Genomic DNA, 19245 nt, shown 5'->3' with positions numbered 1-19245 from the left:
TCTCAAGTGTACTCAATCTGTAAACATCAACATTTAGGGTTATCTTTGTTGAATGATTATTTGTAATGTTTGGGATAAATTAGGAGATAAGCAAATAAGGGAAAAAAAGAGGTGCAATCCTATTATCAAAGATTGGCATTGTCAACACTATGATCGATTATCTATCTATCTATGGATATATCATCTCTATTTTTGTGGATGAGGGTTAGATACTTGCTACAAATTAAATATGCACTCCACAATATGTAAAAGGAAGAAAGAAAAATATAATACCCCAAACTAATTGCACTCAGATGGTCACCAAACTATTAAGTGAAGTTCGTCTCGTATGCAATTTTTTAAGTGAAGTTCGTCTCGTATGCAATTTTTGTGTATGTTATAATGATGATATATGTGATTTTATGTAAGAGAATTGAGACATTTTCCTGTGAGAATGTATATTTTATGAATTATTTTTGTCTCTTAACTGTATGTCTTTAATCACTTTGTCATGAAGGAGAAAAAGTAGTCAAACTTTAAGAACATAAAGAAATAAAAGACAAAAGGTATATACAAATACAATTAGAAAAGCAAAATAAAATTAGAGACCAAGACATAAAAACACTCATGCAGAAAATAAATGAAGAGCTGCAAAATTTATTTTTAAATCACAAAAGAACTCCAGTACAACTATTATATTTAAAATCAGGTATTAATTACTATGCATTCCATTTTAGGAAATATATAGATGTGTGCTTGTGTGTTGCATCTTATATAATTCTTTTATATATATAAACTTTGTGTTCATATATAAATGCTATGCAAATTTTATTGTTTTACATATGTTATAAATGTTATATAACAAATAACTGAAATTAACCAATTTGCTGCGCCCCTCCCCTGACTCAGGCAAGGCCCTACTGAGGTGGATGGCGCAAGGCGTCCATCCTCTGGAGGAGCGCAGTATGTTTCTGGGAATGGGCTGTTTTGTTTTTGTATGCCTTTAATAAGTATAGTTGCAATTTCTCATATGACCATTAAGTATGAAGGAAAAAAACATGACTTTCCCAATTAATGCAACTACTTCTAAAGAATAGATCTGTTTGCTCTAAATGCAATGATTCAGCTGTGGAGTGTAAATTGTTAATGTCTAATGAAAAACTCCCTGTATTCCTGTCAAGGAAGTTTTTGAGAAATTAAATTAAAATCTAGAGAAGAAAAATTAATGTTAAGAAGACAGATTAGTGCTTAGTACTGGGCAACCTGTTCTTGTTCCTGTGCGCAATGGTTTGTGCTCTTACTCTTGTTTGATTAAAATTAATAACAAGTCAACCACTTGCCATAACCATGGCACCGGTTCCAGTCAGTAAGTCAAGAAAGAATAGTCAAGGTATAGGCCAATAGTTTGGGACATTTCTAACTATTATTAAAAGTTAACTAAGCAGAAACAGCTCAAAGCAAAACGGGAACTGAAAGTACAAATGCTTCCTTATGCATAAGCCAAGATACATTCTTCTATTCTAATTGTAGCTACGTAATATTTTGTTTCTTTGAATAATGATTCCTGTTTTGTAACCACAAAGTACTGTGAGCCTGCCAAAATGAAAAGTATATATGATCAACTTCACAAGTAAAGATTGGGATCAATACCTTCACTTTGGTGTCTGTGTTGTTTCTCCACCCCCCTTTCGCCGACTCCTCACCATCCGTTCTTCTCCTGAAACCCCCTGTTGGAGCTGGTCTCCGACACCAATTAATATAATCAATATGCTAAATTAGGAAATTTAATGTACCATACTCATATTGTAGAATGATAATAAACAATTTATCTATATAGATAAATATCATGTATCTATATAGATAAATAAAATGTTTATTATCAAACAGCAATGATAATAAACAATTTATCTATATAGATTAATATCATAAATATAAGGTAGAGATAAATTGGATACATAGGCGTATATGATATATATTAATTTTAGCAAACTTGTATGTTAATAATGCACACACAAAGTAAAAGTACAGAAATATGCAAGGGAATGTATAAACACCAAATTCAGAACCCTGGTTAATTCGGGGAGGAAAGAAGAGAGGGAGGACATGAGATCAGAAAAGGTAAACCCAGGACTCCTACTGTATCTGTAATGATTCCTTTTAAAAAAATTCTGAAGTGACTATGACCAAACCAAAGGTTGAGTTTTAATAGAGCTTTTGGGTGGCTTCAAGGAGTAAATATTTGTAGTGTTTTTCTATACTTTCCATTCATTTGAAAGATTTTTCAGATATTTCATGTTTTTTTAACAAAAAAATTAATAAAACCCAAAGATATCAAAAGGAATTTTTGTAAATAAGAAGTGTGTGAAATGATCAATTTTCACACTCAGATCCAATCTAAGAAATACAAATTGATATTACTCTCAGACAAATGAATTTTTAAATTAGTGGAGGTTTAGGAGTCTGTGAAATCTAATATTGGCCAAGAAACACATTAGAACAATGTGTGTCAGAAACCTTCATCTGTGTTTACGTCCTGACCTTCAAGGACCCGCTAGAAAGTTATCCTAAGGGACATAAAAGAGCTATGAAAAATTAGAACTAGCCTAAATGCCCAGTAAGGAAGATTTTTAAAATAATAATACATAAAATGGAACGTCAGGCAATCATTAAAAAAGAGAATACAATAGTCAGGAGACGGGATATAAAACACTAAATATCCCACACTAAATTAGCATATTGATTATATTAATTGGTTAATTTCAGTTATTTGTTATATAACATTTATAACATATGTAAAACAATAAAATTTGCATAGCATTTATACATGAACACAAAGTTTATATATATAAAGGAATTATATAAGATGCAACACACATGCACACATCTATATATTTCCTAAAATGGAATTCATAGAATTAATACCTGGTTTTAAATATAATAGTTGTACTGGAGTTCTTTTGTGATTTAAAAAAAGATTTTGCAGCTATTCATTTTATTTTCTGCATGAGTGTTTTTAATGTCTTGTCTCTAATTTTATTTTGCTTTTCTAATTGTATTTGTATGTACCTTTTGTCTTTTCTTTATGTTCTTAAATTTGACTTTTTCTCCTATAAAAGATTTAGTGCTTGGATTTTACTTACCATATCACTTGTTTTTGCTTTCTACATTACTAATTCCCATGTATTTTTTATTAATCTCTAATTATGCTCATTTTATTATTTTCATGACTTCTAGAGGCAGTTTATTTTTCTTATTGGATAATGAAAGTAATCAATGCTATGAATTTGCCTCAGATTACTGATTTTGCTACAACTCTGATTTTAATAAAACATCTTTATCATTATTATTTAAGTTATCTGAATTCATAGTTTTAACTTATAATTTTCTGCATTTTTATTTAGGATGGTAAACACAGCCATTAACTGTTGGGATTGTTAGTTTGTTTATCTGGGTTTGGAAATTGTTGTGTCTACTTTTACTATTAAATGCAAATGTTATTATATACATTTATGTCTGTGGAAAAGTGGCCTTTACTTTTTGCATCTGTATGAAAAAAATTAATGAAACAATATTTGCATTTATGCATTGTTTGACATTTAAGTAGATATTTCAAGAATTTTGGCAAAGAACATTTATTTCAATATTTTTGTATTAAATGAATGTTATTAATTATAAGATTAATATCTTTTGATCATCCTTTTAATTTCATGCTCTTTCTGTAAAAGACTGAGAGAAATATTAAAACATTATGTTTTTATTGTGTCCATTTCCTGTGGTATTGCCAGAAGTTTTTGCTATGGAGTGTTATGAAAATAACATATGCACATCTCAACAAAAGAAAATTAAAAGATGCCAATTAATTTAACACATTTCAGTTTCCCTTCTGTTAAAGTATTATCGTTAACAGTTCCTTTTACATTCGTCCAGAAACATTTTATGCATACTTTCATGCAATAGAAACATACTATTTTAATACAAAAGAGTGCATATACAGAATCTTTTGCACATAGCTTTTTTCTCATTTAACAACTCCATTTTTTGTTTTGTTTTGTTTTGTTTTGCAGTGCTGGGGATCAAACTCAGAGCCTCATGCTTGATAGGCAAGCATTTGGCCACTGAGCTATAGCTATATCCTCAGGACACATGAGAGATCTTTCTTTAACAATACATAAAATTTTTCCTCATTTTTCAAAATAATGACTGAATAGTTTTTAATGTAGGGATGTATCACAGTTTCTCAAAGAAGATTATTTTGGGGTGTATGTAGGTTGTCTTTAGTTTGTTCTTATTGCAATATGAATTATTGTAGTATGAATCTTTGTGTGTACATTGGAGTCTGTTGGCAGGTTAAAATCCAGGGCTGAAATAAGTGCATCAAAAGCTACATCCATTTTAAACTGTCAGGTCAAACCACAAAGTAATTATGAAAATTTGATTTCAAACCAATAGTGGGTGTCTATTTAACACTTCTTCTCTCACTTTATATTATTAAACCTTTAAATATTTGCTAATGTGAGACAAAAAAAATGAAGTTGAACATGTTTTGCCCTTCCTGTGGATCTTTTATATGTATTCCTTCAGAGTGACCATGTATTTCCTTTCCCTATTAATCTAATAAGATGATATTGCTGTTTTTCTTATTGATTTATGTGGGCTTTTAAAAACATTAATAGAGTCAGCTTTTAGATATTGGATATTAAGCTATTTAGAAATAGTGATTTATGATTGTTAATTCTTTTCTTTTAAATACCTTTATTTTATTAATTTATTTATATGCAGTACTGAGGATCGAACCCAGTGCCTCACACATGTCAGGCAAGTGCTCTACCACTGAGCCACATAGCCCTAATTATTAATTCTTAAATGAGGTTTATAATTTTGGTTAATTTCTAAATTTCTATTTTATTTTTAAAATCTTCCTTTGCCTTAAAGTATCTACTAATAGATTTTAATATTATAGCCCCTGATTGGTTTTTGTCTTTCTTTTCTTATCCTATGGCCAATCTTTCAAAATTAACCTTCCTTAATAAGTTTGTTGTAATAAAGTACATTTAAATAAAGCACTATTGTAATTTTTAAATCATAAGTATTTTAGCATTTTATTTTTTCATAAGCTTTAATAATAATTAATTAAATTTATCATATGTTTTGTGGATTGTACTACTTGAGTTCATTTTTCCATGCCATTTTTTGTTATTCTAGAGTGCTTTAAGTAACATCTTATTTAGAGGAAGAATAAAAACAGCTGATAAACTAAGGGTCTTACATGTGTTAACTAATTTAATATTTTAATAATACCATGAAGTAGATGCTTCTATGAATCCTATTTTTATTTTCTTTAGATGAAGACTTGGAGATTGAATAATTTGTCTAGAGGAACTGAGCTGGCAATTGCTACACTGTAGTATTGGAATCTAAGAAATCTGAAATTTGCTTCCTAGATCCATGATCCAAGCATGCCCTCACTCTGTGGAAGACACTGTCCTAGAGGGGAAGTGGGAGATACAGTGGGTGACTCCTCCTATCTTTGAAAATGACTTCAGGCTACTTTTGTAGATAAGAGAAGAATATGGTCAGGTATAAAATCATTGGTTCTCACTTTTCCATTTCTAAATTATAGTATATTAGTTTATTTTCATCCACTATTTAGTGTTATTGATGAGATGTTTTAATTTTTTCTTATTTGTGATTAATTTATGCTTTTCTGTCTGGATGTTTGTGGATGCTATATTCTTCTAATTTATGCATTTTACTATTATCATTAGGTTTTCTCATTTCATTGATGTGCCTGGATTTAATAAAAACAAATTTTGTTGCAACAGTTATTTAATCAAGGCATAATACACACATAAAAAGTCAAATTGTACTAAAAGAGCGTGCAATGAAAATAAATTCCTGAAAGGTGACCACTTTACTTCCTTTCCAAAAGGGATTCTTCTAGTCATGTAGTTTATTTGTAAATAATGTGTATTATTGCTATTTCTTAATTTACATTAGCAACTTATTACAATTATTATTGAGTGTTTTACATGCTCAAGATCTTCTTATCTCCTTTCATGAATTAACTCATTTTATCTTCCCAACAACTGTGTGAATAGATTGCTATGATTTTACATTTAAGGAAATGAGGAATAGAGAAGTAAACTGACTTGCTCTAGGTCACATGAAAGTAGTAACTAGCTAAAATTTGAGTCTGGATCTATTTGGTTCTATCATAAATGACAGAATTGGCTTAATTATACTGCTATTCTACTTTCTATCATTATCATCTGTCTATCCATTTCAATATGTATGACTCTAATATTGGTGACGGTTTTATATCCTTATTTTTACAATCTACTTAAATTCAATATTGTACCACTACATGTAAAATGTAGAAGGCTTATTGTATTGTTGCTCCATTTACCAATTCCTCCATCCTCTGTGGTATAAATTATCATGTATTACATCAGCATATGGCATAAAACAACACAATACAGTGTCCATCTTGCAGAGCAGGTATGCTCTTAATGAGTTTGTTTTATCTGAAAATGTCTTTATTTTATCTTTATTCCTGATTATTTTATCTTTATTCTTTTATCTTTAGTCTCCATTTTCTCTAATGAGATGTCTCAGCATTCAAATCTTAATTCCCTTATCACGTTTCTGTGCTTGCTTTGAACATGTTTTCTTATCTTTGATTTTTATGACTTTGATCATAACACTGTTTAGGTGTAATTTTCTGTTATTTATTCCACTTTGAGTTTATTGAACTTTGAATCTATAAATGTCTCTGTGAGTGAATTAGGAAAAATTTTCACATTTATTTCTTCAAGTATTTTTCTCTTTAGTCCTTTCCTTCTCTGTCTGTAACTACAAATGCTTCACCTTTTTATATTTCTTGTCTCACAGGAACTTGAAATTCAGAAAAATTTTTATGTGCTTTTTAATCTCTTTTTTCCCCCTTGTTCTCCTCATTGTTGGATGATTGTTATATTTCAAAGTTCACCAAGTCTTTATTTTATCATTTAACCTGCTGTTAAATTTATTCAATGGATTTCAAATGACAAAACTGTAATTTTCACTTACAGAATTTCCATTTCATCCTGTATCTGTATTATTTCTATTTTTCTTTTGAGATTTGCTATCTTCCCATTTATTATAGGATATTTCCCTTTACATTCTTCAGTGTGACTCTAATAACCCCCCTAAAGCACTTACTTGCTCACTCCAACATATGGATTTTCTCATGGCTTGTTTCTACTAATTACCCCCCACTATGAGTTACATTCTTTTATTTTCTCATATGTCCAGTAAATTCTTACTGTGCCTGGATATTGGGAATTGTACATTGTTTTAGGAGGCAGGAAACTTGCCTGGAATCAAATTTAAAATGGAAATTTTCCTTTAATCTTAGATGAAATTCTTGAAGTCTTTTCTATGCATTTGAGTTCACATATTGGCCAGAGATATGGACAGATTTCAAGATTAGAATTCAGGGATTTTCCAACCTCTCTCTTTTCTGGGATTTCACCTTGACACACACATACTTACACACATACACACACTCACTTTCCAGCTATTGCCATTGTCCCAGGTTCGGTCTTCTGATTTTTCTGGGTAGTAAGACAACTACTGTCTGTTGGAGGGTTAGAATGGTTCCTATCTTCAGGTTAAAAGTCTTCATAAAAAATTTTATTTATTCAAATTTGTTATATATGAGAGCAGAATGCAATTCAATTCATATTACACATATAGAGCATAATTTTTCATGTCTTTGGTTGGGACACAAAGTAGAATCACACCATTCATGTCTTCATACATGTAATTAGGGTAGTGATGTCCATCTCATTCCCCAGTTTCCTACTCCCATTTACCCTCCCTTTCCCTCCCTTTAAATGATGTACCTTTACCCATTAAATAGAACTTTTAATCATTTCCCTCTTCTCTTTATGTTACCTTGTCATTTCCCTTTACCCTATCTAAAGTTCATCTATTTCTCCCTTGCCCCCCGATCCCCATTATATATCAGAGAAAACATTCAGCATTTGTTTTTTTGGGATTGGATAACACTTAGCATTATATTCTCCAACTCCATCCATTTACCCGCAAATGCCATGATTTTATTCTCTTTAAATGTTGAATAATATTCCATTGTGTGTGTGTGTGTGTCCAGTAAATTCTTACTGTGCCTGGATATTGGGAATTGTACATTGTTTTAGGAGGCAGGAAACTTGCCTGGAATCAAAGTTTCCCTATCTATTCATCTACTGTAGGGCATCTAGATTGGTTCAACAATTTAGTTATTATGAATTGTGCTTCTATAAACATTGATGTAGCTGCATCACTATACTATGCTGTTTTTAAGTCCTTTGGGTATAGACCAAGGAATGGGACAGGTGGGTCAAATGGTGGTTCCATTTAAAGTTTTCCAAGGAATTTCCATACTGTTTTCCATATTGGCTATACCAATTTGCTGTCCCACCAGCAATGTATGAGTGTGCCTTTCCCCCCACATCCTCACCAATACTTATTATTGTTTGTATTTTTAATAGCTGCCATGTTGACAAATCATCTAATCAATAAATGGGTCAAGGAACTGAGCAGACACTTCTCATGTTAAAACTCTTTTAATAAAGGAAACTGACCCAGTATATTCTTTTCTTCCAAGTGTTCAAGTGTTGACTCCCTATCCCACCCCCATACCCTATTTGCCTGCTCTTGTGTGCTCTTTAGTGTCTTTAGATAGACATTTAAAAATATTTTGTCCAGAGTTTGTAGTAATATGTGGGAGGACTGGCCCATTAAGAGTTACTTATCCATTATCAGAAATAGAATCAGATAATGTCAATCATGTCTGAAAGGAATCTTAACTTTACTTACTGGAGATTGTTTTCTTTGCAGATATGATCTCCTCACACATATATTCATTTCCAAGGATTTCATAATGTTTCCTTGCACTCATGCTTTGAGTAATAGGGGCATTTCTTCTGACTATGATTCTTAAAATACTCAATCTTTTTGTGGTAATTTTTCTTGTGTTTATCCATTTCATAAGGAATGAAAGTATGCCATGTTCAATTTTATAAGGAGGATTCATTTGGAAATTTTGACTTCTAGTAAACACCTCTCTTTAATCCCTAGATGGTTCTTCCTTTACAATTGTCTGCAATTGAGTTGGGGTTTTGGCTCAGTAGTACAGCGCTTGCCTAGCACGTGTGAGGCACTGGGTTTGATCCTCAGAACCACATCAATCAATCAATTAATAAAATTATTATGTCCATCTTCAACTAAAAATATTTTTAAAAAGAAAAGAATTGTCTGCATCCTCATTCACCATTATATCCCACAGCATTATATCACCCTTATAGTACTCAGCTTCTGGAATGTAGATGATGTACCTTTACCCTTTAAATAGCACTTTTAATCATTTCCCTCTTCTCTTTATGTTACCTTGTCATTTCAGTGATGAATTTTCAGGGGTGAAGGTAACACAGTACATCTGGGGCTTTGAGTCTCCATTTTCTATAAGAATTCACCTTGCTTAAATTCATTTAGAAATTGCTGAAGTACACCTTTCCTGATAAGGTACTTCGCATGTGTAGAGACCATACAGACTTAAAGTGATTTGCAATTAAATTTTCAAGATATTTGAAGAGATTATCACATGCCTGTGTATTTGTGTATAGTGTGTGTAGTATGGCTTAAAACAAGGTACTCTTATCTCTCAGGGTTTTGTGGGCTAGCTAGCTCAGCTGGGGGCTGTCACTTGGATTTGGGCATCTGGATTAGAATCATTGGAAAGGTTAACAAAGCTGGACATCATTGAAGGCTTATCCATAGGGGAGCGCATTCAGGGCTGTCCATCAAAGTGCCTGCACATGTCACCCCAGGTAACTTGGGCTTCTCACAATATGGGCTCTGGGTTTCCAGCAGGACTATTTCAAGAATGGACTTCCCAAGAGCCAGGAAGCAGGTGGTGGGCTAAGGGCTACATCATTTCTGCCATATTCGGTTCATCAAAATATTCCAGGTACCTTTATATTTCAAATTAAGTGGTCTATTAAACTTTTAGTTAAAATGCAGATATGATGTGTACATATTGTGTATCTAAGTAATTACATATCTAAGATCATTACCTCATTAATCCAACTAATTTTTCTTATTAGATTTCAGTCCATTTTCTTTTTCATTTTGTAAGTTAACAACACTCTTTTTGAAAGTAATAAATCTCATTTGTGGTCCAGATTTTCTCCATTAGGTTAGCCTTAACCTTATCTCACTTTACTCTCTCAGTTTGAGGTTAAATGTAGATTAGTAATTCTTGGCCTAACTTCCTAAATCATTTTTTGGCATAATTGGAATGGCTTACATGATATCAGTAGACCTCTTAAACGAATGTCAAGGAAGGCAGTTTCTATTGGCAGGGGGACCTCCAGCTTCATTGAGAAGCATTCAATTAGATAGAAAACAGATGCTTATTTTTGTCTTATAAACCTCAATGCAGGTTATGTGGTAATTACTTCAAAGAGGAGGATAACAATTTATGTAATCAGCAGGACCCTATAATTACTAATGCATAATTTCTAAACAGCATTTAGCAAAATGAGGCCTATACATACACTTCGTAATGGAAAAGATGTGTTTGACACCACACTAAATTAAATTAAAAATTTGCATATTTTCTTCCAGGAAATGCACTAGCTTCATCTGCTCTATTTTGCTTGACTAATCAATGCCTCCATCTAGCTCCATTACAGGATCACGGAAATGCTGAATCACTATGATAATTGCATGAGAGCATTAGGTCCAGGAGTGAAGAAAGACTTCCTCTTCTGTGACAAGGATGAGAGAGCACCCTTCTAAGAGGACATCTGGAAGTCAGATCTAGACAACTTGTTTCCACTGAGAGTTGAACATTAAGGTCATACAAAGTTTAGAATGTAAGTGCTGGTAGAGTACTTAAAAATTATCTGTACTTATCTTTCATCATAGTTAGGAAGAGGATCAATAAAAAGATATGACTTGTGCAATACCAAGCAGTTGGTAGTCTGAATAGGAAGGTATTCACCTAGTTAGTCCTATCTGAAATCCATTCAGTTAAGGTAGGCAGATCATAACTGAGTTGGTGTTAGACATCCACAGACTCCATTAGCCCTAGGGATATCAAACCTTTTTTCCTAGTAAGTATTTTAAAATTCACATGTATACATTTGCACTAAGGTTAGATTGTTAACAGCTAAAATGATGCATAATGTAGGATATCTCCTGGAGATAATTCAAGCTCTCCACATATTTAAGAAAGTTAAGCCAGTTGTTTACATTCTCTTTCTGAAAGGTCATGAATGCAGTCATTGACCTTGATGACTTCTTACCTACAGTTCCTGAAGTCAGGTCAAGAGAGTTACCAGTCTCTTCTTCAAAGCTCTGGACCTAAGGCATCAAATTACAACAATCTCATTAGAATTTTTTTCATAAAGATTCACTTCATTTAGTTAACTGTCTACTGGCAACCAGGAAGTAGGGTAAACATGAATTCCTCATCTCAAATAGTTTATAGTCTGCTGGAGGAGATGGTAAGGATGAAGTACCCAAGATAAGGATTTAAAGAGTTCAGGAGAAGGGAAGAAAGTGAGGATACACAATTCTTCTTGGGAGATATAAATTTTAACTGAATTCACATAATAATATTATTATGAAAGACTTTTTGCTATCAAGAACACATTAAATATATTTGGAGAAACTAAGTTAATTTGGCTTGCTAAACTATGGAGAATAATTAAAAAAATTGAAGTGATATATAGTGCCTAGATGGATAAAAGAAAATTTAATTTACAAATCAATGGAGCAGAATTTGTTTTTGATGTTTATTAGAAACTAATAAATAATACTCTATCAATGAAAATAAGGCTATGTTAAAACAAAATAATAAATATTACTTTAAAAATGGTAATGTACTTTACTATAGAAGCATGATGCAGAAAAAAGAAAGTATAAGAAAACAGTTACTGCTAACATCTTGAAATGTTTCTTTGCAAGTTTTCTTTTTCATAAATTTATCCTGCATATGATGATACAGTCAATTTTTTTCATTCAAAATTTAGAAGGAAAGCTTTCCACCCACATCATACAGTTTCTTTGAAAGCACCATTTTCATGACTGCCTGGTAGGCCATAATTTAAATGTACATTAATTTACATAACAACTCTCCAATTGTTGGAATGTTTTAAAAATTTTGCAACTAACAAAAATATCTTTGTTTGTGTATCTATTTCTACATATCATTTTATTTATTGGGGATTGATATCTAAATATTGAAAGCTGAATCAAAGGACATAAACATTTTAAATATTGTGATTATATGACCAAAAAAAAAAGATGCAGGACTAAACATATTTTGAATACATTTTTATGTCTTTGTGGGGCAGGGAGGGCTGGTGATAGATTATATTTACTTAATTAAATCCTATTCTTCTTTTAATATTTTAGTTAAGCTTTATTTCCCATAATTTCCATGATCCTCTTAGACCCCCTGGCTGGTTAAGAATCCCTTTAATTGCTGCCTGGATACACCAAAACAAGTCTGTAGATTGCCTTAAAAGTATGTTTGCAGACCTGCCACTGTCCCACGTTATGATTTTCTAACACTTCTCTGGAGCTCCCTTCAAAGCAGAGTCTATTACCAGTTCTGGGCTGTTCTATTTGTGGCTGGCACATAGAAGGCTCAATGGAGAGGTGACCCCACCTGGGGATTATATGAATAGAAGAGAGTGGAAAGATGTATGTATTTTGGGGTTGGGGGACTAAGAAGTACTGGTAGAGATCTAAATGAGAGTGAAAATTAGTGTGACTGTAGGTGACATGAAGTAGCAGAGAGTACTTGCGAAATAGGTCAAGACATATGAACACCAACAAACCCCAGAGGAAATAAAACTAACACCCTAACATCAAAACCCACTGGATTCTGCTGCTTTGCCCCTGGCACTGCAGTAGGCATGGCAGAGGAAACATTTCCAAGACACATTCCCTGGTCTCCAAGCTGCTGAGAGGTGAGACCTGGAGGGGCCACTGACTCATGTGCAATTTTCTTACAAAACCAAGCTCTTAGGACATAGCAGGGGAATTGTCAGGGCAGGTTTCACTGAGAGGGCAGTAGTTGATGTGACCCTTAAAGGTGAAACATGAAGTTAGGATACTGATCATACAAAGCATACTGAGATGCATCATAAAACAGTGAGCACAAGCAACTCATGGATTAATCTGTGAGCAAGACAAAGAAAAGGAAGAGAAGAAAGTTCATTTCATACTAGATTATTTCTGACTCAAGCAAGTAGAATAGCTTTAAATGTCTTAGACCAAACTGAATTTGGAATAAAAATCATTGACAGCATGAAAGATAGTTAAGTGAGAGCTGGAAGGCAGGTTATAGCCCTTAGGATGCTGAGCACGTAGGTACAACACTGACCTCTTCCATTTCAAAGGAGTCTGGTCCTTTACCCACAAGATGAGACATGTTCCTGAGCTTGTTAATGTGGATCAAATTCTCCTTCCGAGCTCTGTCCCTGAGTGATCCCTCAGGCACGTAGGAAAGAGAAGCCTGCTTGGCCAGCATGGGCGAGCAAGGCCACTGCTTGCCCAGAAGATCTCGGGGAGGGTGACAAGGTGTCAAGTCATCACAGGCTTGGGCAGCCCAATGCTCCTCCAAAGGAGACACATGGCTTTGGTTGTGGCTGATTGAGGCTGCTGGTAACTCTGTCCCACACTCACAAGGTTTGGCAGAAGGGATAACAATTCTGTCTTTCATCTTGAAAGATTCGGATGCTTCTGGGTCACAGTCCCTCTGGATATTCCATCTCGAGGCTCTCCGTAAAATCTTACTTGTTCTTCTTTCAGGCTCTTTAGCCCCACTCACTGCCCTTCTTCGCATCCTGTCTCCTCCAGCTTTCTCCTCTGTGGGGCTCTGTGGGAGGTTGACATCATTCAGCAGAGATGAGAAGGCATTGGTTACGTGGTCTAGGATTTCCAGCTGTCGGAAACGACCTGAAGAATACAAGGAATGCAAACGTTTTACACTGAGTTTTCTCAGCAAAACTGCACGGATGCAGTGGATGGTGTTGTCAAAATTGAAAAGTTGGTTGCCATGTGATTTTCAAGACGAGGAGTACTTTGAACTCTTGAAAGTAAATTTTTACACATATTCTTTGCTCGTATGGAGCTGATTCTCCAGTGTAATGAGAAATCCTTGTGCTATGGAAAAAGTCAACACCTCTTAAATGTAGCTGAATATACATAGCTATATGGATTATTTAACACCTCATTTTCAGGTGTTAATTTATTAAAAACTATGGACATGTATGAGTCTATATACCTATATGTATTAAATTAACTGTAAAAGAATGAACCTGGCTCTTTCAACATGAAGCAGCCTGAGTATTCTTCTCACAGCTTCATGGGGTCGATATCTCATCATGACCTCCATCATCTCCATCATCTCCAGAACCAGAGAGTTGTGGGATGGTCTGGCATATGGAGCCAGAAGGCCTGGATCCAAATCTCAGGTGAATCACTTCTGGAAATTCAACCCTGACTACATGAATGAATAGATAGTGTTAATCTCTATGCCAGACATAGTAAATGGTCAGTTTTTTTCTCTTTTTTTTATCTTGGAATCATGACTGTTTTATATATGTGTCATATTTGCTGTGAGCATCAAAAAAAAGTTGTAAAACACGCTGCTATGTAAGTATCAGCCATTAAAATAAATGATTTCAATGTGCAAGACAGGAAGGAAATGTATTTTCCTCAGTCTTTCAAGAGAAAGAAGTCATGAATGTGAAAATGCATTTGTCCTTCAAAACAAACCCGCTCATCTTGTCAGTCTTTGTGGATGATCTGGTTTCAGTATTCAGGTAATATATGCAAGTGTTGACTTAGTATAGGGTGAGGCCTAATGTACTAAGGCTTCATTTGAGGATGCTTTGCCAGTTTGAAAAAAAAAATGGTGAAAAAATATTTTTGGTATCTGAAGATAATGAAGCCACAGTAATGGAAACAATACACTCCATCTATTTCACAGTCCTTTTTTTTTAACCCCTGTGACAGCATGCTGGGTTGCATTGCCCATCGAGGGTCAAGGACCACATGGGAGGGGAAGGTGCTGTCCTCTGCACGTTTTTTTTTCCACCTTCAGAGCAATGCTGGTGACTCTTCCCTGTGCACATCTTTACACTTACCTGCTTCTTTCACTGGAAAGGAGAAGATATTAACTCATCATCCTCCAAAAATATATGAGGGATTTCCCATAGAGGATTGTGTTATTCTTTCAACACCTATAGGAATTTGGGTTGGGGATGTTTCAGAATAATTCTGATTAAATTCCTCCCCCCAAATTAAGCTTTAGTTGAAACCAAATCTCTTTTGTGAGCCAGAGGGTAAGATTGAAGCATAATTCAGTTTTTATGATTGTCTCCCATCTACCCAATAGCAGGTTTTTATACTTAGACAAAGCCTATCAAATTAATTGGTTCAGTCAATTCAGAGAACACAATATTCTGAAGAGTTGGATGAGTGTCTTCTTTTATTTTTGCCTTTGGGTTGATTGAACAATGGACGAATTGATTCTCACCCTCAAGTTTGAATTTTTTTTTCTACTGACTTTGAATGAGACATACATCTCCAATCTTTCTAACAGCCAACTAATTTTGTTATTGCTAGTTTTACATTTGACCTTCTCAGCAGCCTTGAATCAAAAGTGTATTGTTAAGTAGCAGAAATAAGAGGGCAGACATTACAGGATTATGGGCAAACTCCTAGTTCCTCTAAAATCCATGTTGATTTCATTCGTAAAGTGTTTCCTTCACAGATCAGCTCAAACACTGCTCAAGTGTTAGTAAATGTCCTTATTTTTCCCAAATAAAAAATTGATCAAGAAGCTTGCATCTCTGTGGAACTCAGAAGAGGAGACAACAAAGAACAATATTAATTGCTTCTAAAAATAAAGAAAATTCACATCACAACATGTTCAGGTTGATATACTCCCTTTCAAAAACCCCATTACTTCAATTTTAAAACCCATTTCATCTACATGGAAATAGAGAAGTGGGAAACTAAAATAAGAAATCCACATGAAGTCCTGATTTCAGATAATGATTTGATTTTTAAAAAAACCACTTCAGCTCCCTTGACATTCCTTTCAGTGAACTTATTTATTTAAAATAATTTATTTCAGAAACAGAACTTTGCCGTTTTCCCCATCTAGAACCACTCAAACTCTATTCCATGGAGATGTTCTTTGTTGCTCCAAGAGGGGGTTCTAAATTCAAATGATTTTAAAAATGCTGCATTTCTCCTCTAGGACACTGAAAACACACCTTTGATTTATTACATCAATCCTGTAGTAAATAAGCTATAAGATATCCTCCCTCCAAATTATTCAAGCACAGTATGTGTACCTCAAGAATATCCTCAGGAATGTCCTAACGAAAAGTCTTCCACTAATGACCAGTCGGAGAAACAGAACAATGTACAATAGCTATAAAGATTAGGCAGAGTTAGTCTACAAATCTGCAGGTATGACAGATTAATAACTACCACTTATAGCTCAGGTTGCCAATGGTGTGTGTCTAAGCCTCATAGATGAGAAATTAAGGTGTCACCTAATGACCCAGATAAGCCTTGTCAGACCTTGGTTTTTCTGATTCCTGGGTATGTGGCTATGGTATATATTATTACCAGTATTACCAGTTTTCCTCTTGTCAGGGGCATATGGCAGGATTATATCTTGGGGTTATGTAGGCCTATGACATGTTCTGGCCAGTGGAATCTGAGAAGACCTGATATGTGTAGTTATGGGCAGAGGATTTAAGTGCTAATTATGGCTTTCCATTTCTACCCTTTTCCTGTTATTGCTACTAGTGACATTACATATTGGTGGTATGTGGGGTGGGGGTGGGGAGCAATTCCTCAAGTGAGGACAATTTGGAGCAAATCAATCCTTCTTCCAAATATACAACCAGCCCACAGTGGAAATGTAGACTGATCAAGAAAGAAATCTCTTCTGCTTTAAGCTACTGTGCGAAAAGAACAGAATGTTACTACATACAGCCTACTAGTCTGTCCGTTTAATACTGTGGTCCACCCGGCCACTCACTGCCTTTGCTGAGGTGCTCACAAGGTCCTCACTTACCATACAAGTTAGGATTCTCAATGTCCATCCGCTGCTTTTGAGCTTCAAGAAAAACACGGATGTTGATCCCTCTGGCTGCTGAGCCACAACCAAGGAATCTGGCTGGGATTTGCGTGCAGATGTCTGGCTCGTCAGCGCCAAACCCCAGATCTAAGAGAATCTCCACTGGGTCTTTTTCCCAAAATTCCAGCCATTCAGGAATGCTGTGATTTTTAAAAAAAAATGAACATATATATGAGTCCCTTTATCCATAACACCTCACTGAAACCTAAGCCACAGTTTTCTAGTCACCCAAACTTCCAGAAACTGAGCGGAAGAGGAACCTGAACAGACAGATGGTGCCTTCACTAGCGTTCATATATACTTACTTAAAGGACAGTCAGTTTCTGCACCGAGGGACTGCTCGCCTATACTTTACATACAATACCACGAGTTCATCCATCTGGCTTTTTTATTTCCCCAAGAGCAAATGTTAAATTAGACAGTGCAGGAAGATTGTGGAATGGATGCCAGAGATAGTGCACTGTCAACCACAAAGAAGCGGTAATTGATGGCAAGAGGAAAAAATGGGAAAAAAAGTCAACAGAAGACTCGCAGAAGAATATTTTTAAAGAGTATTAGTGTGGGGCATACTCAGCTACATAAATCTGTTGAGGATATTAAATGCAGAACCCCAGGGCTCATGTTTAAAATAATGATTTTAAGTCCCTAGGTAGGATTCACATGTTCTGTCTCTCTTCTTTTTTTGGACTTGGTTGATAAACAAATGTTTGTATCAAATTGTTCTAGTCTGCTTTGTCACTGAAAATGATAAATATCCATTATCTGGAATTTGTATTTATGTATACTAGTTCACTTCCCAGTTGTTGAGCTTTTTTTGAGTTAGAACTTTTAAAACTCATGGATTCTGGGAATCAGAACTTTTGATGAGGTTTTACCATATTTGCTTTTTTTCTCTTTTTACTTCTTCTTTCTTCTTTTTTCCCCCTTTTTGTTTGATGCTAGTGTTCACCTTGACATGCAACACTAATGAGCTTATTTGCAATAGTTGAGATGATTTTATGGTCATGAGCTTTTAGTCTCATGGCCAGACCTGCTTAATGAAACCACCGGCAATACATTTACACTTTCCAAGTAACATAGATATTTAGTGCTTTGCCTCTTGATTCAGTTAAGTAAGAAAAGGTAGTCCACCAACCTTCAATGGGAACTGAAATGGCTTGGCTTGTACAAATTTAGTCATAGAAATTACTTGAAGAACTGGGAGTGCCCATCTGTCAATGACATGGACATAGGAACAAAAGGAGGTTCAAGGGAGAAAAAAAAATCTGGCAAGAAGTCTAAATTATATGGGGGAAGACTTAATCCATTAGTCTATTGACCTTATTGCACAAATTTTTATTCATCCCATTTATGCAAATATTTATTGAGTGTCATGTTCTAGCCTCTATGCTAGACACCTATGGCACAAAAATGAACAAAGGTAGTGACTGCGTCCCAAAGGTACAATCTCATGGCCAATAATACAATTATTGATTGGTTTGTTATTTAAAATCTTTTCAAATCATTATGAAAATATCACTATTTTTAATTTTTTATTGAATTTTGCAAGAAATATTTAAAATACGCTTAACATGTTAAAAATTATAATATTACACACAAATATCTTTCTTACTTTCCTCATTGTCCCCAGTAATTCTGAGCCTTTTCCTCCTAAACCTATGTATATTCTTCTGGACATTATTCTATGTAGCTATATACATGCTCCGAAGATCTCACTAGCTTGTTTTATAAATAGTACACACTCTATGTATCTTTCTGCATCTTGCTTTTTTCCCTTAAAAGATATGCCTTGAAGATCTTTCTAATAGGTGCAGATCTACAGGGTATAAACTATATATACAGGGCATATCTCTGCCTACTTTTTTAATCATTGCATGAAATTCCATAAAATGAATGGGCCAATGGTTTATTTGGCAATTTTTACATTAACAGATATTTAGTCTGTTTTCCATATCACTATTGTTCTTGCAAATTGGAATTTGGAAGTCCTTTGTTTATTCTCTCATCCGTTCATTCAGCAAGTTTTTCTCAAGTCCTTA

General features: G+C 34.3%; 1 protein-coding gene across 6 annotated transcripts in view; it reads right to left on the bottom strand.

The window, feature by feature from the left end:
- The window catches only part of Itprid1 (ITPR interacting domain containing 1), a 155224-nt gene that overhangs the window by 49105 nt on the left and 86874 nt on the right, over positions 1-19245 (bottom strand). For all 6 annotated transcript variants that reach the window (XM_058573148.1, XM_058573147.1, XM_058573150.1 and 3 more), the window contains exons 7-9: positions 17144-17346; positions 13424-13998; positions 11334-11391 (exon numbers count right to left, since the gene is read on the bottom strand). In XM_058573148.1, the coding sequence (XP_058429131.1) occupies positions 11334-11391; positions 13424-13998; positions 17144-17346 (836 nt within the window). The remainder of the gene's footprint in view (positions 1-11333; positions 11392-13423; positions 13999-17143; positions 17347-19245) is intronic.

Source organism: Marmota monax, unplaced genomic scaffold (genome assembly GCF_021218885.2).
Source record: "Marmota monax isolate L192 unplaced genomic scaffold, Marmota_monax_Labrador192_F-V1.1 WCK01_AAM20220418_F8-fsc00133, whole genome shotgun sequence".
NCBI lineage: Eukaryota > Metazoa > Chordata > Mammalia > Rodentia > Sciuridae > Marmota > Marmota monax.
The sequence above is the reverse complement of the archived record's forward strand: the minus strand, read 5'-3'. Positions and strand labels throughout refer to the sequence as shown.